Below are 22,792 nucleotides of genomic sequence, written 5' to 3'. Positions count from 1 at the left end.
AAGGACTTTCATAGGAATACATTATTCCATATATATATATATATATATATATATATATATATATATATATATGATTGAAACACATTTTACCTCAGTCTCAGTATTTAATACAGCTGTTCTTTCATTGAGTTTGGTTACATCAAAACTTGGACAGTAGCATCAGTCATCAGAACACCTGACTACATACTGTACATGTCTGGAGTGTTCAGGCACAGTTGACTTTCGAGACAGCTGGATTTGCACCACATTTCTAGGGTACATTACTGCTGCTGGCCGATTATTGGTTTGTACCTTTGTACCTTCAACAGCGGACTGCCAACTCATCTGGCTTCAATCTGAATTTAATCAGACGCTCTCCGTGGTGCCAGGATATTACAGCTTGTACTTTTACCCTCTGACGTTTGTTGCCCTGAACAATGAGAATCTAATGAGTCATCAAATGATTATTTTGAAAAGACAGAATAGTTCAGAGTGAAGGCTTGATGGAATAACATAACAAAGGCTTGTCGACGGGAAGGGCCTGTAAGAGGAAGGAAAAGCATTTACCACAGAGATCAGATTAAATTAGGTTGCATTTCTGGTCCATAAATACGTTTTTGAATATGAATAGATTTGAATGCAACTCATTCCAGCCCACAAAAATGTGATGGTTTTGACTGTATCAATTGGCATTATTTTCAACACAAAATAATGTAGAATTTTTAACTCAGGCCTGGGAATGTGTTGATGCCTGACGGAGTGGTTTTCAAAGTAAATTCAATAGTAAGTAACAATCCAACCATAAAGCTGAGTCAGACTGAGTCACTGGAAATGTTGATTTACAGTTTAAATGCAGATTGATTTGACATCCTTGAAGAAGAACCACATCTTCAGTAGTTTTCACCATAAATATAAAACTTTTGACAGCTGAGATTTCCCCAAATATCAGTTGACATGCCACTTCTGTTCTCCGAACACGACCAAGAACACCCAGGTCACAATCCTTGCTCCAACGTGAAAGGATTACTTGGCAGAGAAATGGCACAAAGAAAAAGTAAAACTAGAAAACATTCCAGAGAGACGTCCCACACGAACCGTCATTGGAATATTTGACAAGGATGTGTGGAGCCGCAGCCAAAGCTAGTTCAATGTCATAGTTCTGTAGAGGTTCCTCAAACTCCATCAATGTCAATTAGAGTGTCAACAGTCCTCTTGTCAGTTCTCATTGAAATTTGAAGTGAAAGCTCCCTCCAGATTCAAATGGGTTGAAGGGAAAAGGCCACCCATGTCCTCCTTGTCCTCCACCCTGCTGGTTCTCTGGGTCCAAAGGATCCTCGCCGGCATCAAACTTCTGCCGCATTTCTGAAGGAGACACATGATGAAAAGGTCAAGACCAGTAGACTTACAAACATTCCAATCTGCCCTTTCTTTAAGTGGAAGTTTTTTGTTTTTTTTTTACAATTGATCCATTACAGTAAAAAAATCTTTGTCAGTGGTACAACGCAGAATTCTTGTACACTACTTTAAGCACTCCACTGGTGATAAACACAATGAAATCACTAAAACAGAAGTCTGCAATAGCATATCCCCACAGCTGAAAGAGTGAAGTTGTAAGCAGTTATTATTTGCATCACATTCTGGGGTCATGACTGTTGTTTTTGGTGCACATCATCACCAACATCAACCTGAATGTATCCTTCTAAACTAAGAGCAAGTTGTGAAGTCAAAACCTGGACTGCTAGTCATTTCCATCTTACTTATTCCCTCAACAGGCTTGTAGGGGACCTACATCTGCTCGGCAGGTTACCATCAGAAGGCGCAATTCATCTATGTGTGTTTTTGGATGGTGGGAGGAAACCGGAGTGGCCAGACGAAGCCCACCAAAGCAAATGAAACATATATATTTTAAGCCTTGGCAGGATCTCAGAGCATCCAATACAATCCAATAATAGGTTGGTAATCACAGCAATATTCTGTATTTCTTTTTTCAAAGTTAGCTTTGGAAAACATCTTTCAAGGCTGCATCAATACATTAGAGCCCCTGACCTGGATCTGTGAGGACCTCTTTAGCTGACGCAATGTCAATGAACTTCTTCTCCGCCTCCTTCTTCTCTGTCTCTGACTGGAAGTTGTCTGGATGCCACTGCTGCGCCAGCTTCCTGTACGCCTTGATGATCTCCTGCTTGTTGGCGCTCCTGAAGGAAACGTTTCACAAAGATGCATCATATATTTAAAGCAAATATTAGCAATCTCTGACATCACATATAGAACAATCTTTAACTTAAATAACAATAGAGTGTAGGGATGCAGTACATGACAGGGGTGGAACAACTTAAAAGACCACATCATCATCAGCAAGAAGACGGAAGCGCTGAAGAAAAAGAAAATCCTGGATGTGATGGGAAAAGAAAATGGATAAACACAAAGCATCGGTAAGATTATTATTAGTAATAGATAGATGATAAAACTGATGAAACACCTTTTCTTTAGAAGCAATAATTATACATGTACAGGTTGCGATATAGTAAAGCACATGTATTTATTTAGCCATGTAATGTTCAGCTTTGAAGAACTCTTTCCTCACATAATTTCTAAAGAATTAAGGATGCTATTTTGTGGCCTCTGAAAATTGATACCTACCTACCCATCAGTCAGGTGTAATTTTATAATGACACTTGAAAAAAAATAGAATTTCATTTAACAATTCTTAATGTTTCAAAAATACATTTCAAATTTAATTTCACCTTCTGTTCTGTTGATCTCAAGAGGGCCACATATGTGTATGACTGTATATTTACACTGCGATACATACTACAACCTTAAAGGCATGCACTTTAAAACCAGTCATTTTATTGATGAAAATCTCATTGCTTTATTTCAGTTCCTGCACCAGGAGCTGACGAACACACCCGTTCCCCCTTGGTCAGCACAGCAGCACTCATTTTTGTTATTTGAAATTCAGCTGGATTTTCTTGTTTGTTTGCAAGCTCTTCTGCAAATTCCCACTGCAGCTTACATGGCCATAAATCATTCCATATAATATGTATATTTGATTTTTCTTAGAAAAGAAATGTTCTATGCCTTCCAACATCTCACAGAAAATTTTTAATTGTATCCACTGTCTACAAAAGGATATACAGTGAGTTCAAACATTTGAGGGTTACCTGCTGACTCCCAGGATCTTGTAGTAGTCCCTCTTGCGAGAGATCTTCAGTAGCTTCTGAGCTCGTTCCAGTCCTTCTCGTATATCGTTGCTGTCACCGTTGAACTCCCGGGCCTCCTGGTAGTCCTCCACCGCTGCACACAGGAGAGCAGGATTAGTGTCAACAGAAACAAAGCAAAAACGTGCGGGAGTAAAACAGGAAAAAACACCTTTTTCATAGTCCTGGTTAAGGATGTAAGCTTCTGCCCGGTCTCTCAGTATGTTGGTGTTTCGAGGGTCTCTCTGATGGGCTTCTGAACAGGCATCAATCGCATCCACGGCCAACCTCATCTACAAATAAAAGATAAATGTGAACACCAAGGACATTAGTCATAAAGCTCACTGAAGTTTTGGGCCGGGGTGAATGTTAACGGAACCACAGCTCTAGTACGTCACACATTTATTCCCATCACCTTCAGCAGACAGTGGCAGATCCGCTCTTTTGCCAAGTTAGTGTAGAACTGGACCTTGGGCTCGGTCTTCATCACAGACTCATACTTGAGGATGGCGTCTTGGTACCTGTGTGACCCAGACAGAGCAGCAAAACACAGGGATTTTACTTGCAAATGACACTTCCAAATGATCATCACTGAACTCAGAGACAGAGCAGAAGTGGAAAGCTGTTTCACCTATGCAGTTCAAGAGACAAGAGTTTTTGGGTCATTTATTAACTGAGATAATTAAACAATTTAAAAATAACTCCAGTTGGGTCATAACTTTCTTTCCCCACAGCAATGCACCACATTGTTGAGAAATATGAAGTTCTCATCAAGCTCATTGAATTACACGATTCAATTACAATTATTATCATTTGACTGCCCACTAGAGAGACTACATTTAACAAAAACAACAAAAAAAAAGTTGTAAAAAAGTGTTGTAGTTGTAGTTAGAAGACAGAGAAGCACTCACCGCTCTTGCTGGATGAGCTCTTCAGCCGCGTCCAGTTGTTTGCTCAGCTTCTTCACCTGCTTGTAGTGACTGAAACAGTCTTTATCGTCCTGGTCCAACTTCAGACACTCTCGGATGTGACTGTACAAAGCAAGTGGAATGATTTGTGATGGACAGCATCGAAAAACAGAGCGACAATGGTAGAGTGTAACCAAGTGGTAGTATGTCGTTGCTCTTCTTTTCTTTCTTCTTCTCGCTTGATTTCTCGACCTCCCATTTAAGGCCTCTCATTCAGCTTTTTGCATTTCAGTGTACTGATCCGAATTTCAGAGGACCATAGCAATATTACAGATTGGATTGGATCATAGTCAGGAGTGTATCTTAAGTTAACAGTTTTATAAATGATGGGAACCGAGTGCATATCAACATAATGATGACCGTTTACAATATTGATGGTAATTGAGCTACTACTGAATACTTCTTTAAAGTATTTTTTCACACTATCCAACTGTTTAACTTAGCAAGTCAACAGAATATCTACCACCACTGCTTTGGTTTACACCACACTCTTCATAAAGCTTCTATTATTTTTCACACATCTCAACCATAAACTGTGTTAACATGAGACAAGACTAGAATGGTGGTCAAGTCAATCACAACTGGCTGGTAGATCTCCACGCCTGTCACAGTCAATCATACATCAGTTTCAAAATAAATGTAGTAGCTGGTTAAAATGAAAGTAAAAACACGTTTAAAACAATGACCATCCAGCAGTATGAAAATCTCTTTCGGCTTCTCCCTTCAGGGGTGGACACAGCAGATCATCTTCCTCCATCTCACCCTGTCCTCTGCTTCCTCTTCTCTCAAACCTACAAACCTCATGTCCTCCTTCACCACCTCCATAAATCTCCTCTTTGGCCTTTCTCTCCACCTTCTGCCTGGCAGTTCCAACCTCAACATCTTCCTACCAATGTACTCACTATCTCTCTCGCTATCTTCATCTCTGCTACCTCCAGCTCTGCCTCCTGTCTTTTCCTCAGTGCCACTGTTTCCAAACCATACAATATTGCTGGCCTCACCACCGTTTTGTACACTTTCCCTTTCATCCTTGCCGACACCCTTTGGTCACACCTCACACCTGATACTTTTCTCCAATTATTCCATCCTGCCTGCACCCGCTTCTTTACCTCTTTCTCACACTCTCCATTGCCCTGGACAGTTGAGCCTAAGTACTTAAAATCCCCCACCTTCTTCATCTCTGCATATGATAAATTATTACAGATTCCTATTATTTCACTTATTCAGAAATGAACAAAAGGGTTACACTCGCGACACAACACACACAAGGTACTGTGTACATTTGTGCATTTTTCTGATTTTCACTTAATTTATAGTATATTGAGGCACCATGACATGTAAGTTAGCTGGGATTTGATTTCACTTCCTTTAATTTTCATATCATCTTAACAATAGTCGCACAGCTACAGTGTATACTTGCTGTTTTTGTAGTTCTGACTTCAAATCTTTGTGTGTTTGTATGCACAGGTCCTTCCAAAAGTGAAGAAAAAAATGTTTTGTGTGTGGAATTGTAATGGAAGAACTCAAAATACAGTGGAAAAAAAGATCTTTGGCTTGAAGGGTTTTGTCGTGCTCCACTGGACTAAAGAGTGTAGGAGACAAGTTCCAGCTTACTTGAGAGAATCATGATGTTCCCCCAGGCTGTAATGCAGCAAGCTGAGCTTCAGAAAAGCAGCGCGGTTGTCGTTGCGCAAGCGGGTGGTTGGTGTCAGGTCCTGGATGGCTTTCTGCGGATCCCCCATTCTGATGTAGCATTCTGCACGAAGCTCACGTGACTCTGGGTCCCAGGGTGAGATCTGATGTTGAATGCCCACATTAAAAAAACATTTCTTTCACACAGATGGCTCCATTACAGCAGTAAAACAAAAGGGGATCTGGTACCTCAATAACTCGTTCCAGCACACTGACAGTGGCGCTGTACTCTCCCTGAAGGTTCAGCAGATGAGCCTCTTCCTGCATCTCCTCCAACTCATTGGCTTTCATCAGCTGCTCCTGAGCCTCCTTGTGGTCAGGGGATCTGTGAAGCTGAGGGAGAAAAAAAAACAGTCAACTTCAAAAACTATGTTGACACAAGACGACAGAATGTCAGAGAACTGACCACAGCCTCAAAATCCTCCCTGGCCTCCTGGGTATTGCCCTGTTTTAGCAGGATGTTTCCTCTCTGCAGTCGAGCCTAAACACAGAGAAGAGTGCTTGATCACATCCATTCATTGGTATACGTCTTCAAGTCAGTTTGGTGTTAGCTATATGTCTTGTCATATGTTTCCGTTGGTTGTGAATGTGCACACTTACAGCCAGGAAGTCAGGCTTCAGCTGGATGGCTCTTGTGAGGTCAGGTAGGGCTGATTTGGACTTTCCCATGGCCAGGAATACAGCAGCACGCTTATAATAGGTAAGGTAATTCTTAGAGTCACCCTCTGGAAACGCAAGGATAATGTTAGACTGAACCTTTTCACACAGACTGGAACAGACACGTCTCTGTGTGCTGCATGTAAACGTACCCACAGCAGAGTGGTAGTGGGACAGAGCTTCGGCGAGCTGGCCAGCAGCCAGAAGTTTGCGTCCCATTTCTAAGTGCTGCTCAATTTCAGCCTGGGTCGCCCCCAAGACACCTGGAACAGAAAAAAACAAACACGTGGCTCTTCAAGGAAGTCATTTGAATGATGATACAAGACAAGTGCAGCTCCACACTATATGATTGACTTTAGTTGACAATGCTTAATAGAATGGACTGAATTGCAGGAATTTGACTTGTTAATTTTTGTAACAATTTCCAACACACTGCGTTTCATAGTTATTAAGATGATTCCGGGGCAACACAGAGATAATTAAACACCAATATTAATATTTTGGCACGAAGGTCTCTCACCAACACATGGTTTCCATGGTAAAACTAAAAAATAGCTACCGAGATGCTGACCACACCGGAGGCTTGATTAGATACTGAGCATTTACGGAGATAGTCTATGAAAGCATCATTTCAAACCAAACTAAAGACTCACTTGACTACGGTATATTAAAGTCCCGTCTGCGTTGTGTTGCTGTTCTTACCGTCCAGCTGCAGATCCAGAAGGACACAGAGCAAAGACACGGACCACAGGACGCCGCTGAGCCCGGTCAGCCGGCACGAATCCATCCTGGGAAATAGACGCCGCGATTCCGCAACCGGCTCCGCGTTCACGTCTACTAAACCATTTATTTTGGTAATCAATTAAACTAATGTTTCAATGGTTAAATGTCACCCGCTCTTACAGTACCCACGGGAAAGAGCTGAGACAGCTGAGCTACGATGGTCTATTTACGGTCCCGTTCGTGAGTACATCCGGGTGGAAATAGGGGTCGGGTGAGAAAGGTTCCTCCTGCCAATCCGATCTGCTAAAATTCGTATTTCGTTTGAACTTTTATCATTACCAACACTCAAACAACAAATCGTATCAGAGCGTGTAGTGTACAAGCCGGCTGTGTTGGGACTCCACCCGCCCTGTCCTACATTTGTGCGGTTGGTGGACGCGTCTCACATCCGTGTTGATGCACAAACGTGGGTCTCTCTCATTGGAGCAACTATTTTAACACACAGCCCTGAATGGTCTGATGGCGCAGCGTGCACTTTCACTGAAGATCGCTGCTCGTCCGAGCCTCGATCCGAGCTCCCTGTAAAAATAGGTGACAGCTAATAATTAAAAATGGATGTTGTTTTGTTTTTTTCTTTTTAGACTGCCTGGGAAAATATCATCACTGTTCACTGTGGGATTTACGACGAGGCTGAAAGGCTGTTCATTAGCGCATACATGAGCGTATTTGAATTTGATATACAAATATTTACATTTTTTTGTTCGTTTGTTTTTAGATTCGTGTATTTTTACTAAAGCTACAAGCACTGTCACTGACCGAATTGAGATTGAAATGAGTAGTGACTAGTGAATGCGTCCTCATGGCTCACCGGCTCAGCTCTGCTGTTTCCCTTTACTTGTATTTGCTGAACTATGTAAGAGTCTTTGGGTTAAAGCACTAACCGTCAATGACGTTTAATGTTCAGAAACAAACCACTGAAACCAGTGCTATCATCCCTGATGCGAGTACTTTTTTGTCCCACCTTGTCCAACAATAGTCGTTATATCTATATATGCAAAGTTCTTAATAAAGCTTTAATGCATGTTGATAATTGACCAAAGAAACGGGATTAATACATAAAATTTATTGTATGCAAATGTAAAAAAAAAGAAGAAAAAAAAGAAAAAACTTTTTATACAACTATACAAAACAACACATTGAGACAACAGGATTCTCACTTTCATTTTTTGGTCCCTTCATGAAAATTGTCGAAAATTGTACTTAGGGCAGCCGTATTTCTTGCACGTTTCAATTTAATGTAATATATAAAACATCAGAAAATACAATACGGCATATATTATCGTGTCTATATACATGTTTTAAATCATAGTATTATTATGTTTTAGTGATATTGCGGTGTTCTGTGTTCGTATGATGGTCATCACTGGTCTCAAGAACATGCAGTAAAAATACTGGCGCCCCAAATGGACAAAAGACAGTTTCTCATTTGTTCTAGGCTCAGACGTAAGCATTGCGTCCGTAAGTGCTTGCAGCCACACTCCTGGTCGGTGCAGGTCCAGAATAAGCTGTACCTCGGCTCTGGTAAGGCAAAGGGCTGCAAAACAAAAATTAAACAAATTAACATTTTGAACTAAATGTGGACTCTCCGTGTATATATATATATATATATATATATATATATGGGACATCAGGTGGCAGTAGTGTTCTGGAAGTTGCTTGTGCAACCAAGTAGGAACCTATCAAGCAACTGCAAATCTGTCAAGTTTGCGCTACTATACAGGCAAGGTACAGTAAGACAGAGACACAACTGTCTTGGTGGAAGTAAAAATGCAAACAATAGGAATGAAGTGACTTACAAAAGCATAATAACAAGGGTCACACATAAGACCATAAAAAGTGGAGTACACCTGGGAACGGTCGCTTTCTCCAGACTGAATATGAACAACTTACTATTTTTCCTGCGTGGCCATCTTACAGGAGCAGGTGAGACAGGCTCCCCCAGCGATGGCCAGAATAGCAGAACACCAGCCGATATAGAGACCCTCACCAATTTCGTACCTGAGGGATACATCGCTGTCAGACACAAACCTCAAACATCATCTGGCAATAGCCTCCTTTCCTTACCGTGTCCCAGCGTAGAGGGGGTTGAAAAAATCCTGAGTGATGTTGAAGGCGTACCAAGAAACTGCGATCATTGTGCACAATCCTTAAGAAGGGAAAAAAAGAAAGCAAATATTCTTAATCATTAAGAAGCCAGAGGTACATGACCCAAGTCCAAAGTCTTGGAAGAAGTAACTAGAAATCTTTAATAATTAATCCATGTAAATGGTAAGTATCGGTTTTCATGTTCATACAATGAAGCTGTATCCCCCTCTTATCGCTTTTATTGATACTGCCTGAAATTTAATTGAGCATGAGTCAACACCGTTGTTACAATATAATGACAACAATGTTTTCATGTTGTTGTCATGACATTAGGGTTGAAGGCGTGTGGCACTGTCCTTCCACACGCAGCCCTTAAAGCCTAAATGTTTAATCCATCTTCACATCAGCTACTGTCAGACACCAATGCTGACAGTGTTTGTCGACCAGTTGCAGCGGCAAACTTCCTGGAATTGATTTTTTTCAAAGTCGGCTGTGAAGTCATGAAATTGGTCAAGTCATGTGACTGCAAGGTAACTTTTGCTACGTGACAGCACTTGATGTGACCCACCCGTATCAAGGAATATAAACGAAGACCACTTCCTTTGTTTCCTTTATCATGATGCTGAAATTCCTTTGATCTGTACTAAATTGCTCTCATGTCACACTTGGCTCCTGAATCGTGTCAGTGTCTAGCTACCATACATCTATACACGCAAAACAGCTGTATTCTTAGTGTATTTAAAAAAAAACACACACACACACAAAGGTCGCTGGATGATAATGAAAAGCATTTGGGTTAATGTTAGTTCACCTTGAAGCAGGAAGAAGACTCCAGCAGTGCCAGCAATTCTGCCTTTGAGGACGTAGTTTTCCCCACCAGCTTTGGAGCACTGGATTCCTATCAAGGCTGACACCAGTCCAAAGGTTCCACACACTATCGATATAATCATCAAGGCACGAGACGCCTGGATGTAACCTTGAATTCACAAGAGAGGAAAAAATGAAAGTCTTGGAAAAAGTCTGAAATGCCATGTGCTGCATTGTGGTTGCAAACAAAAGCCTGAGAACAAACTCTTATGATCAGGGCTGTTGAAACGTACCATTTAAAGCAAGGAGTGAGGGGAACTCTCTGCAGTTGTGGACGCCTGTAGAATCTGTAGCGCATGACATCCACAGGTTCTCATAGATGGTGGAGGTGGTGATGACATTCCCGTCCACAGTGGAGGTCCTCCAGTAGCGGTTGGGCAGGGCAATGCCCACCATCACCCAGCCAACGAAGCCCAGTACCAAAGCCACTACCTCCACGATGGGATCCATAGCACCCTCAGTTCAACAGCTGTTTAATATCCAAATGTCCAGATGAGTGAAGAACCTGAATGTCGCCTGACGACGGATGAGGTGGTTTCCGGTCTGTTCGAATGCGTAGTGTCCAGGTCTTCGGACCTAGAAGGTCTTTACAACGTCCAGGTCTTTACACTGTCTGGGTCTTTACAGTGTCCAAGTCTTAACAGCCTTGAAGTCTTTACACTGTCTGGGCCTTAACAGTGTCCGGGGCTTTGCACAGTCAGGGTCTTTACAGTGTCTAAGTCTGTTTAAAGCACCCAGGTCTTCGTGACAGTGAGCCGCTCTTCAGATGTGTATAATGATTTATATGAGGATGGTTCACGGCTCTCTCCTCCTACTTTTCCCTCACACACTTTTTTACACCCTTGAAACTGAACAGGTGTTTATCGGCTCACTCAGGGTCCAATGGTCACCGGACGCCTGTAATGAAATGGCACTCTCCATGTTTGGCTGTGTGTTTTTCCGAATTAATCAGCCAATTATCTCAGTAAAGAAACTCAGCACATTAGCACTTGTGAAAGATTTTAGAAAACGTGGTAAACCAAAACAGAGGTGGGACCATAACCATCTGAGGCCTCAGGTGTTAAAGAAGAAAGGTGTTACATCACAATTCCAAATGGACTATCCACTTTCAGATAACAGCAAAATGATCAAATATGAGAAAGATAAAAACTGAATTGTCACGATGAATGTTTTTGTGAATTGTGTAAAAGAATAGATGCTACATAAGGCAATAGTAGTGGGAGGTACAACTACAGTAATAAATATATGTTCAGCTTGAAAGCACTCTGTGAGTCAATTAATATTATTATTATTATTATTATTATTAGTAGTAGTAGTAGTATTACAGAAAAGTACTGAGACAGTACATACCTCCATCATGTCATGTGTCTTCCGTTTGCTCGGTACTGTGTGAATGGGGGCCAAAGCACTGTGCTCTAATCTACAGCTGAATAATGCGTACAAAATATCCCAATATTCATACCAGATACCTCTGTATCGATATGATACTGTACGACTATGGGCTTGGTGAAAACCTTCTTTTTCTAAAAGAGCAAAATCATTATGATATCACAGGATGCAGAAAATGACATTGGTTGGTTGCTTGCTTTTAGCTGTACATTGAAAGAAAAGACAAGTGCGAAACAAAACTGCCATGACTTGTAGGATGGGTCCATGAATCGATGCACTCACCACACATCGTCACCACGGCCACATAAAAGTTCATTTATTTAAGAGATGCTTTTTTTAAAATCCAAAAGCAGGTTAAGAATAATAATCATTATTATCATTAGTAGATTTAAGGCATTTATTTGTATGTTAATTCAATAGTTTAAACTCTAACAAAAATATCTAACTGTTGCCTCTAGTTGACAATTATCACCAAAGAGAAGCCCATGCTCTCAGTCAGAAAACCATCTTCATGTATTCATCTGCTCTTTTCTGGACAACAATAATACTTTCAATGTTGGCATGAACAAGAAATGACTGCCACACATCCAGCGGCTCCAAAACTCCAAAAACTGAGGTATCAAACTTTCTACCCCCACCTCACCCCACCCCTGCTTCTTGCTTGAAAGACTTAACTCTAAGGACGGAGCCTTCTCCATCAGGGCACAGAGACAGTCGGCCAGAAGGAGATACAAATCCTGCACTTCTCCACTTAAGAAAACTAAATCTTACTGTTCACTTGAATGTGTACGTAGCCAGTATATGCTCTCGTCTGTCGCCGTGTGAGACTTCATGTCATGTCCTTGCTTAGCTTCTTTGTGTGTTGTACATATGTGAATTCTATTTTTGGCTGTCTCTGTGAATAAGGTATTATATATTAGGAAATGAACGCAGGCCTCAGTGGCTTATTCCACTGACCGATAACGGGGAGAGTGACCTGGTTCATGGTGTCATCAGTGTTTGTGTTTCTTGATTAATGGCAGTCCTGATTGTCGGGCCAAGCTCAACACAGGACACGGAGTTCACCTGGCTGATAGCGCTGAGATAATTCCTAACCTGCATTAGTGTCTGAGCCCTTTGCAGTGCAGCGCCCCGGGAACTCATGAGCAAGACAACAGCAGTGGGCCGTAAACATCAAGAATCAGGCTCCGCGCCGTGCTGCGCTCCAGACTCAGGGAGGAGCCGAGTCTTGTGAGAGGTGAAGGTTGTGGACTGTAAATCAGAGGCAGCCACACCCCACTGCCATAAAGCCTTGTAAAAGCGTCTTCAAATATGAGCTATCACAAAAAGCAGGACCATGGCCGCCCGCAATTCCCAGATTTGCTTGGATGCCATTATCAGGGCGGATATCGAAACATTCTGTACAAACTGTCAGTCGACAATGATGCCATCAGGGTAATCAATGTTTACAGGTGGAAAGTGACTTACGCTTTTTGATAACAATGTTGAGCTCTGCTTTTATTGTGGTTTAAATATTGCAACCCACTGCTGGAACTGATTCAAGCCCCATCAAGAAGCAGGGGTTTTAAAATCCGCTGTACTCCAGCAATGTACTGTACGTCTTTGTTCCAGACAAGGTCCTCTGTCTGGGTCTGTGTCTCTTGGATTTTTGTTCTTGTGGAACATGTGTGCTGTTTCCTCATGAGTTTATTTATATTGTATTTTCCATGAGTGTGTTTTCACCACCAACTTTCGTCCAAATGACAGTTTTGCAAGTGGACTTTTCAAGCTATTTATTGACTTGTGAATTGTGTAGTTTCTCTGAAGTTTGTGTCTGGCACTTGGGTTCTATACCTACAGATGGCTTGAGCTAGCTTCAGTTATTACTATCATTTCCGTCTTTTGATTTTGCTTTGTATTTATCCTGTTGATGAGAGCAGTCATTTTGGGCTACTAGTGTGTAAGCGATCATACAATAGTTGTGTGTCTTCAAATGGTGTAAAACAGTAATGTTGGCGGAGTGGTTACGCAATTTGGGCTGTTCCTGGCAGGAGATATGTTCACCATTTCTGAGTTTTCAAGCTAGAGAGGGCATTGAATTCATGCCTTAATCATATCAACTTGTAGTGTTTCATACATAGCTGCAGTGCTGGCGTGAAGAGACATCACTTAAAGGTGTGCTTTTCCTCAATAGTCCAAAGTATTTTTCATGACAATGCCACACGTTGCCGTATAATGTGAGCATCCGCCATCACAGGTAACAGATGACAAAGTTTTGTGCCATAAACAGTTTTTTATTGAGCTTCTTGTATAAGTTTGATTTGGAATGTAGCATCCGTCTGCAATGAAGCACCTGGCCTGTCTCATGTTCCTTGTGCGTTCCTGGCATGGACACAGTGACAAATGCTTTAGTGAGGAGGATGGATGATGAAGCATCTTATTACAAGGATCTTCTTGAAATAGCCCCTGTTTGTGTTTGAGCTGAGTCATTTAAGTAATCATACCAGGTGTGTCTGAACGATTTCAACTCCATCAAGCTGAACTTTCTGCTCATAAAGATTAATAAAAAAGAAAAACAAGTTTTGAATTGCATCACGATGAAGGACAGCATTGCCACATCACACATGATCCCTTTCAAATGGAACAAGGACACTGAGTGTCGACATGTGAACAGCTTTTATGACGGTGGAAGACTTAGAGTCACGTGAAGTGGTAAGCAATTATTAATAACTGCCTCTAATTCAGTATTGTTCACAAAGTGGTATAAAGAAGTTATCAGCCTGATCTTGGCCTGGACACTTGGCACAAAGGATCCAGCCCATCATAAAATTCTCCCCTTTACAGCCACAGTGTTTGCAGAGCTGATTTTACTGCTCATTTTCTCGCAGCTTTGGCCACTAAAGTCACTCTCAGCGTGTACACATAAAGTTTATATGATTTTCTAGTTGTGTTGATCACGATAACAACAGAGATCATCTTGATTCCAAGAATGAGAGAGGTTTTAGTGCATGTCAGTGCACGTGATCCCACTCTTTAAGTGACGCACATTTTATCTTATGTAAGTTGAAGTATTGTACGTACGACGACCAACTGTGTGTATTTCCAACATTGGCATCACATTGGTGAATGGCGGTGCAGATGTTTTCTTTTTCAGAATATTCTCCTGCAATGTGGTGAAGATATAAGGGTCTTTAAGATGAAGCCCTCCTCAAAAATGATGTGAGAATGTCTTCATATCCTCTACTGTTGTGTCACAAGATGCAGGAAAACTGCATCCATTAAACAGAGGTAAACTTCATGGCAGCAGATGCCATTTTCATAAGGCTCCAGTAGCAGCACATGGATTCTTCTACAGCAACAAAAGTAATCTCACTCCTGAAACACACGCACACACACCCACACACGTGTCCTTGCAGTAGGCATCACTCAAATGAGACCAGGATGACACACATGTATCTGCATCTTCTCTTTGTAGCTTGACGTGCGCTTGTCATGTTTGTTACCATCCCACACATCACACACAGATTACATTTGCCTTGTCAACTCTTTCAGAGGGTCAGTGCGGATGGGAATCTGCTCTGCAAATCACGGTTTACAGTGAGAAGAAGCCAGTTAATCTGCAGCCCACAGTAAAAGCACGATAACCATTCTCTGTCAGATCATAAAGGGCTCAACTATCAGCGACAGAGTTGATAGTCCCATGTGTCTTAATAGCACATTGTAGGAGGGCAGGTCCCAATGTTGTAAAGATTCTATTCACCTAATTGGAGAGGATCAAAACTGCCGATACGTACGTCAAATATTTTACTTTCAACAGAAGCATGTGTTCCATTATTAAAGCAACAGAGCAGCAAGCGTATCATATCTGATAACTCAAATACATTTGCTTGGACCAATCAGCCATCAACATTACCTCGACTTAGCTGTCCTATCCTCCAAGATGTTACTAGCAGTCATGTCCTAAGAACTTGCTCTTGTTAATGCTTTGTGGCGTAGCCGCTGGATACTACAATTCCAGAGCACATGACTGGATGTTTTTGCTGATGTTGTATTATGTATTATTCTGAGCCGTCTTCATCGCATTTTGTCAAGTGTTGCTCCATTGTCTTATAGGCCATGTGACTGGCGGAGGCCTCGGCACAGTAGTTTGGGAGCCTGCTGTTCCACGAGTGTGAACAAAGGGATTAAACATCAACAGCATGTTGCATGATAGCAACATGAAACGTGGCAAGCTAAAATGAATTAACCAGCACTAGTTGCAAGGTTCAGAGAATTTACGTAGGATGACAACTCATTTCAGTGTTGTAATGAAGTAATATAAGAAGTTATATAGTAACATTTTAGTTGGCAGTGACAACACCTGAGCACAACGCTGTAAGAACAGCTGTAAATCGGGCCAATATTTTATTTTTTTTTTGTGATGACAGTCTAGCTGGGCTAGTGTTAGCATAACCTGCCAATGTCTTTGTCAATAAAGCTTTCCTTCCCATAGAGGAAAAACATTGAAAGTTTTTGTTTGTTTGATTTCAATGATATGTAAACGATATGCAACCTTTTGTCTGGCTCAAAAGTTGAGGTCTTATTCTATGCCATAAGGACTAATGCTGTGTTCCAGTTGTCCTCGGAACTGTCCCCCCAGATGATGTCACCGCACGTCGGATTTCCCCGTCGGAAAGTGGGCGAACTCTCACCACTCTCAGTTGGCAATCCAAGATGGCTCGCAGTGTCAATAGAAATATTGCGCGTGTTTGATTTCTAATTTGGCTCAGACTCTCCACTCCTGAGTTCAATATCCAAATGCGCTTTCATTTGTTTCAGGGATTGACACCATTTTTGGATGGTGAAGTCACCAGTCAGCCAGGTCCATAAGGCCATTACAGCAGTTCTGGAACCACTGTCCACGGAGCAAGAGAAAACGAATTAGCCATTAGCTTTAGCACTTGAAAAAGGATCTCAAGGATATGTCCGTCCTCAAGCGTCAGGAGTCCTGCTTTGTGGATTATTGAATAACTTATAATGACTGTGTAACGACTGAAACTTAGGTTGTAACTCAACAGGCTTACACTTTTCTGTCTTAATGACAACTATTCATTACTGTAAGTACCTGAAGCACAACTCTGAGAAACGCTTGCTACCACTGATCTGACAGGTGTTTTTTTTGGTTTGGAGTTTTCGGAGCCACCGCTCTGACGTTTGTTTGCTCTTCTCTTATCGCAGACTCACTCGATCGCCTCATTCACACCGGACAATATTAACGTGCCCGCTGATCTGTCCTCATGCGGTTTCGGTGCCGACAGGAGGGTTAATGAATGACAGCACAAGGCTGATAAACACAGCCTTAAGCTATCCTGCCATAAAGACCTGCAGGCCATCTCGTGTGGAAGAATGTGCCGATGGCTGCAAGGGATCTAGGCCACCCGTGCGTCAGTCAAGATAGAGCACAGTCAACAGAGCATTGGTGGATGCATTGGCACTGTTCTTACAGCGCTGCGGAAGGTTCTTTCAGTGGCATGAGGTGCAACCTTGGTCAATGCATTAGTAGCACATGTTATAGCTGAGAGTCATATTGAAATACTACATTCAATTGGATTCTTTGAGCAATGGTTATTTTTATGGTATTTCTTGTCCTGAAAATGAATACATAAAAGAGAGTGAGCAAATACCTTGTAATGACGAACAATTATATCATTCTGTGACCTAGATATTCATCACATACAAAGCTCACTTATAGAGTTTTATACTGACATCTATGAGATCACGTGCACTGACATGCACTCACACCTCTAATGATCTCTATCATTATTGTGATCGACATAATAATCAACTTTGTGTGTTATTGAGAATCTTTAAATAAAATGAAATAAGCATTTGATGTTTTTGGCATCAATGTATGCAATACATTAGTCACAAAAATAAAGTTCAAATCAAGACTCTTTATTTAGGTTTCAAGGTCCCTCTCAACAGTCACAGAATAAATGGTCATTAGGTTTCCTGGTGCTGCTTGTTTCAGCTGAGACCTGATTAGTTAACTTGCTTGTGCTCCACTGGTTGGAACAAAGACCTGCACCACGCCGGCCCCACCACTGGTGTAACTGCTGACAGTTGCAGTTCATGTCAGGGTGGGTGCAGAGAAAGGCATCAGTCAGTGACGGTGTAGATGCTATGTTCACAGCTGACCATGCCTTGCTCACAGCACTACAGCTGGCAGCTGATGTTTTTCTCAAGCCAAGGTCCGCCTGAGCGTGTCTGGTCAGTGGGATTCAGAGAACTTTGCTTTCAAAATACTACTCATTCGAATAAAGAGTTTGCATGCTTTTTGAGAGAAATCTTATTTATTTAGGGTTAATACTTAAATGTTACAATTGTTCATTGTTAAAATAAAGTTCCAAATTATCATACAGTCAATTCTGAGGAACCATACAGAGCGGAACCCAAGTGTGTGTGGTGACATAGAGCACAAAGAGACACTTGAAATTATACAGCTAAATGAACAGAAATACATGGACGATGGACAGACAGTAAGGAGAACTGAGGGCGTCACAGAGGGAGTGGAACACACAAACCGTGGCAAGGTACAGAATCAAAACAGGACAGGTAAGAAATGACAGCGGTACAGCTACACATGGCAGTCAACACACACTCGAGAACAAGGATACAAAATACACTAACAACAAACACAACAGTACAGAAGTAGAAGAGATGATTCCAGCAAGCAGACAAGCATGTGGAGGTCCAACTCACACGCAGCTGAGCCGATTATTCCGCTATTTAAAAGCGAAAGCCATTTCAACCAATAGACGCTCATATGAAACTAAGCTTAGAATTTTTTTTTTGTCAAAATGTTGGCCTTTTATGATTTCTTAATCTTTTATGTATTTATATTCAGACAACGTATTTAATCTTACAAAATCATCGTCTGGGCAGTGAACTGACATTCATCTGAATTTCATTCATTTTTCCATGTATACAATCAGAGGTCCATCACACATTACAAAATGTATTTTATTAAAACAAAACTTGGGAAAGGGACTTCTTTTTAAATTTCTTTCTTTTTAAAAAGTAGTGTTGTATGTAATGTTCTTTTTTTTCCACTTATTTCATGGGTTAACCTTGAGATAAATCTGCCAACAAGTGAAAAAAAATCAACATACTTAATATTGCCTTAAAAAAGTCCTATCTTGCGGAAATGTTTTATAAAGTGAATTTATCTAGTGGGATGAGCTACTTTGACTCAAAATAAGGCTCAACAAGGCTTGAGTTTTTGCAGTGTCATTTCCCAGCCCTTCACAACTGTCACAGTATACAGTGTTAGGGCACCACCGGAGGTAGAAATGCCTAGCTATGCAATAAGAGGCATTTTAAAAATATATAAGGAAAGACAGTAAACATTGATAAGCAGAAAAGATGCAATTGCCAAGACAGGCATCACACAAGAAAAAAGTTTAAGGCCAGAAATTGCAAGACTTCCTGTGGCATCACAGTGGTGGTAAAATGAGGAAATAAAAACATTTGTCAGTCCATTCAAAATAATTTTATTTACTTGATGCAAAAAACAAAATGCATTGGATGCAGATTATTATCAGATAAAATCCAATTTACATGACTGTATGTGTACAAATCAGTGTTCCCTTCAATAACTAGCCGTCATCTCTTGCATTGGAGGCTACAAAAACATCACCCTGCACAGATCATCTGATGAGTACACAAGCGAAACAGACTTTGTGCTACAAAACAGAACATTTAGGTGCAGACAATCTACAGAACAAGAGGTGGTGTGCAGTATGTACACATGTGAAAACAAAGTGCCATGCTAAAGAGCGCAAGGAGGCAGTTACTAGATCAGAATAACTTTCAAACCATCTGTAATGTTGAAAAACTTCAGAAAGACCCACAAGAAAGCGTTTCTTGGGTGATGCAGGGAAATGTTAGTGTGTGAGTCCAGCATGTATTCAGTACACAACTGCATGTTAGGATTTGGAAGCTCCCTTTGACACAGCCAAGCCAATGAGGCCAGCTAATCCTGCCACGCCAAGTCCAATGCCTCCAACGATCGCCATGCCAACCAGACCATCTAGACATCAAAAGAACAATTGGTATCGAGGTCGAAGCTACATCACTTTTCAAAAGCAGATAAGTACCTTTCTTCAGAGCCTTGTCGATGAGCTTCTCTAGCTCCAGAGCCTGCTTGTTTCCCGGCTCGTTTCTCAGAAGGGTTCGGATGGATTTCAGGGCTTTCTCATATTCCTGCTCAAAAAAAGATGTAAGAATTCTTTCTGCTTTTAGATATGCCTCTCACATCCAAGTTATCTCTGATGTTTGCAGGTGAGCTATGTGTGAAAAGAGCAACCAATAATAAAAAAAACACCAGCTATCAAACCAGTAACTCTTTTTTTCCCAGAAAAAGGCTTTGGTCAAAAGGAAAAGGGAACCTTTCTTGAATGTTATTAAGAACTCAATTGATGGCGACTGGGAGAAACAAGAGATGAGGTTTAGTTATTTACCGCAACTTCCGATCCACAGAGTGCACCCAAATATGCACCCACCCCATTTAGTAGGATGCACCTGGAGCAAAAACTCCCTTACTTCAGTCCTGGGATGTGCGGCATTTATGAGTGAGTTGGATTCCAAAGAAAACATAAATAAAGTGTAGCGGTGGTGTTTGCTGACAAAACATAACGAAACCACGAGACAGTTAAGTAAGGCGCATTGGATGTTTTCGATTCGCAAACAAGTGTGTCCTTAAATTGTGATGCTGGACTTCAGATATCTGAAACTGAGCTCTGGTATCGGATCGGAGAAAAATCAGTATCGGCAGATATCCACACACACATATATCAAAAAAAAATCATTTTTTTAGGAGCATTATGACATGGTTAGCCGTAACCCAAGAAACACAACAGTGCATATGGGCTATGGATCTGCTCTCCCCATAATAACAAACACAAACATCAAGCTGTCACTGGACTGGAACGGATTCATAAAATTGGAAATTACGTTGTTGCAGTTGTATGGTTTTAAACGTATGAGTTTGAGTGAAGTGTAAATGTTGGGAGAGACACTGCCCCCTATTGGTGAGGTTATTTAGTTCAATCAACACGGATGTGTTCACAATGACACTCCAGATTATACTTGTGAAATAGATTTTAAATTAATAAAAGCTTGGGATTTAAAACAGGACGGCTCAATGTTACCTGACGATATTCACACCAGATAAGAAATTACTTATGGAATGTTTGTGTCAATCTGGAAATCAGGTATGTTGCGATAAGACATTTTGCTGGTCGATAAATGGTCAATATTATTGCCAATATTGTTTTGAAACCATTGATGTAATGATTATGAATAAAAATAATAAAAGTGAACATTATTTCTCAACAGTATTTTACCACTGTAGTCAAAATGTCTTTTCAACAACTTTCATATTCATAGTCTCAGTTAACAAAACATAAACTTAATACAAATCCTCTCTCTGGAGGTTCTGGTTCTGGTGAGCATGGCTGTCTGCTCTGTTGCACTTTTTGTCGGCACCACAAGAGATGAAATTTGACAAACTGGCTCTACCACGTTGCTGTGCTCACCTCAGATTTGAAGCCAAAACATTCCTACGGGGCTGTGGCTTTTGGCTTTGCGATCATGTTCTTTTTTTGTTCTATACAGATACAGCATCTTTTGATGCTCCTCATGGGTCTTGCTAACTTGCGAAAATGAACTTGTGCTCGCTAGATGACTGACTCCTAGATGAGATGGGATGAGGGACTCACAAGAGGGTTCACATGGTTCATTCCTCTGTGGCACAAATGTGACCAGAGAGCTGTCTGATATCGCGGACAGAGATAATTAATTTATTTACTCATTATCATGACAGACCTACGGGGAACACATTGTTTAAGACTTCACTCCACATGCCCTTTATACCTAAAACAGCTGGCAAGATTGAAATAAAATCAACAGAATGACTGAAACTGACCTTTAGCCTGTAGTGAGCCACAGCAAGGTAGAACAAAAAGTCCCGCGAGTCGTCTTTGGATGCTTTCTGAGCTAGTTCTGTGTACAAATGAAGCGATTCAGTTAGAAATTTGGTCTGATAGTGCTGTTGCCTTTTATCTACTTCAACATACGCACCCTCCAGCAGCACAATTCCTTTCTTGATATCATCAGAGTATTTGCTGCGAATCAAACACCAGGCATATTCAAACTTTGTCTCCTTGGACACGGCCCCCTTCACCAGCTCGCTGTTGTATTTCCTCTCAAATTTCTGTCAAAGATAGAAAGAAAAATTATAATGATTATTATCATTAAGAAATGCGTCAGGAAAAAATATCTACATATATGTATGTTTATACGGATATATATTTTTGACAATTCTTAATTGAATGCAGAATATATTTTTCTACTATATAACTGATATACTCATTTCAATTTCTTTTTTTATTTGTACATGATACACTACAACAATGCTGAACTAGATTTCTAGCAACAAGCTGTTTTTCAATTCAATCATTAACCGAATGATGTTAGTTCCGGATCGTTCCTAAGAGGAGCAGTTAGTGGTGTAAACGCTACTACGTTACGTTGCGTACTTGACCATTTCATCACTCTCATTAGCATTAGCACGCAGAGTGACACGGCACAAACATACGCCTACGCACGGCTAAGACATAAACTCTGATATTTTCTTCAGAAAAGACGCAAACTTGTCATAGTCAACACTGAGCTGACATGTTGGTTTAGTGTCAATAGCGCCCACAGATGTCACAACTCACCATAAGATCTTCGGGAGCAACTATGTCACTCAACACAGCCTCCATGTTTCCGGACACGACTCTAGGACACGCCCACTGTTCTTCTTCTCTTACTTTACTCATTTGCGCCACCAGGGGAACGTCATTATCATTTTTCTCTTAAGGTTCTTACAAGTCTTCAGGAGACCACAAATAAATCGCGAAAATAAACCCCCTTAATGCTCTCCTGTGGCTTTGATGGCTTTATTTCATAAACGTGCGTTTACTGATAATTGTTTTATATCCGAAGTTTGCATTCAAATTGATTCCCCACGACATTGTCTTTTGACCGCATAAAATCATGCATGTATTTTAACACCCACGTCCATCTGAAACGGCACTCAATCATTTAAATTCACATAAAAAGTATAATCTTTCACATAAACCCTGCTCTCATATATTTTAACAGCTT

General features: G+C 41.0%; 3 protein-coding genes across 3 annotated transcripts; all 3 read right to left on the bottom strand.

Moving 5' to 3' along the window:
- Window positions 1–85: 85 nt before the first annotated feature.
- dnajc3b (DnaJ (Hsp40) homolog, subfamily C, member 3b) lies at window positions 86–7,655 on the bottom strand. The gene is made up of 12 exons (XM_053859594.1): window positions 7,199–7,655; window positions 6,649–6,759; window positions 6,440–6,564; window positions 6,246–6,320; window positions 6,029–6,172; window positions 5,762–5,943; window positions 4,091–4,210; window positions 3,595–3,700; window positions 3,352–3,472; window positions 3,144–3,276; window positions 2,026–2,174; window positions 86–1,341 (listed from the first exon to the last, which is right to left on the bottom strand). Exons 1-12 carry the CDS (start codon window positions 7,281–7,283, stop codon window positions 1,202–1,204), a joined length of 1,491 nt encoding a protein of 496 aa, XP_053715569.1. The 5' UTR covers window positions 7,284–7,655; the 3' UTR covers window positions 86–1,201.
- A 798-nt stretch (window positions 7,656–8,453) lies between these two features.
- cldn15a (claudin 15a) lies at window positions 8,454–11,350 on the bottom strand. The gene is made up of 5 exons (XM_053860002.1): window positions 10,465–11,350; window positions 10,176–10,340; window positions 9,344–9,425; window positions 9,170–9,277; window positions 8,454–8,813 (listed from the first exon to the last, which is right to left on the bottom strand). The coding sequence occupies exons 1-5, from the start codon at window positions 10,679–10,681 to the stop codon at window positions 8,717–8,719; spliced, it is 669 nt and encodes a 222-aa protein (XP_053715977.1). The 5' UTR covers window positions 10,682–11,350; the 3' UTR covers window positions 8,454–8,716.
- A 7,765-nt stretch (window positions 11,351–19,115) lies between these two features.
- fis1 (fission, mitochondrial 1) lies at window positions 19,116–22,517 on the bottom strand. Its single transcript, XM_053859611.1, has 5 exons — window positions 22,363–22,517; window positions 21,722–21,854; window positions 21,567–21,643; window positions 19,738–19,843; window positions 19,116–19,670 (listed from the first exon to the last, which is right to left on the bottom strand). Exons 1-5 carry the CDS (start codon window positions 22,462–22,464, stop codon window positions 19,567–19,569), a joined length of 522 nt encoding a protein of 173 aa, XP_053715586.1. The 5' UTR covers window positions 22,465–22,517; the 3' UTR covers window positions 19,116–19,566.
- Window positions 22,518–22,792: the final 275 nt, after the last annotated feature.

This window comes from Synchiropus splendidus, chromosome 3 (genome assembly GCF_027744825.2).
Source record: "Synchiropus splendidus isolate RoL2022-P1 chromosome 3, RoL_Sspl_1.0, whole genome shotgun sequence".
Lineage (NCBI taxonomy): Eukaryota > Metazoa > Chordata > Actinopteri > Syngnathiformes > Callionymidae > Synchiropus > Synchiropus splendidus.
The sequence above is the reverse complement of the archived record's forward strand: the minus strand, read 5'-3'. Positions and strand labels throughout refer to the sequence as shown.

Coding starts and splice junctions, on each gene's coding strand:
- dnajc3b (XM_053859594.1), bottom strand. CDS start 7,283: ATGGATTCGTGCCGGCTGACCGGGCTCAGCGGCGTCCTGTGGTCCGTG. Junction 6,321..6,439: donor TGAAGCCTGACTTCCTGGCT/GTAAGTGTGCAC, acceptor CTCTGTGTTTAG/GCTCGACTGCAGAGAGGAAA. Junction 5,944..6,028: donor TGCTGGAACGAGTTATTGAG/GTACCAGATCCC, acceptor ATTCAACATCAG/ATCTCACCCTGGGACCCAGA.
- cldn15a (XM_053860002.1), bottom strand. CDS start 10,681: ATGGATCCCATCGTGGAGGTAGTGGCTTTGGTACTGGGCTTCGTTGGC. Junction 9,426..10,175: donor AGTCTTCTTCCTGCTTCAAG/GTGAACTAACAT, acceptor TCCCTTCTTAAG/GATTGTGCACAATGATCGCA. Junction 8,814..9,169: donor ATGGCCACGCAGGAAAAATA/GTAAGTTGTTCA, acceptor TTTGTTTTGCAG/CCCTTTGCCTTACCAGAGCC.
- fis1 (XM_053859611.1), bottom strand. CDS start 22,464: ATGAGTAAAGTAAGAGAAGAAGAACAGTGGGCGTGTCCTAGAGTCGTG. Junction 21,855..22,362: donor TTGCTCCCGAAGATCTTATG/GTGAGTTGTGAC, acceptor TATCTTTGACAG/AAATTTGAGAGGAAATACAA. Junction 19,844..21,566: donor TGGCTCACTACAGGCTAAAG/GTCAGTTTCAGT, acceptor TTTTTTGAGCAG/GAATATGAGAAAGCCCTGAA.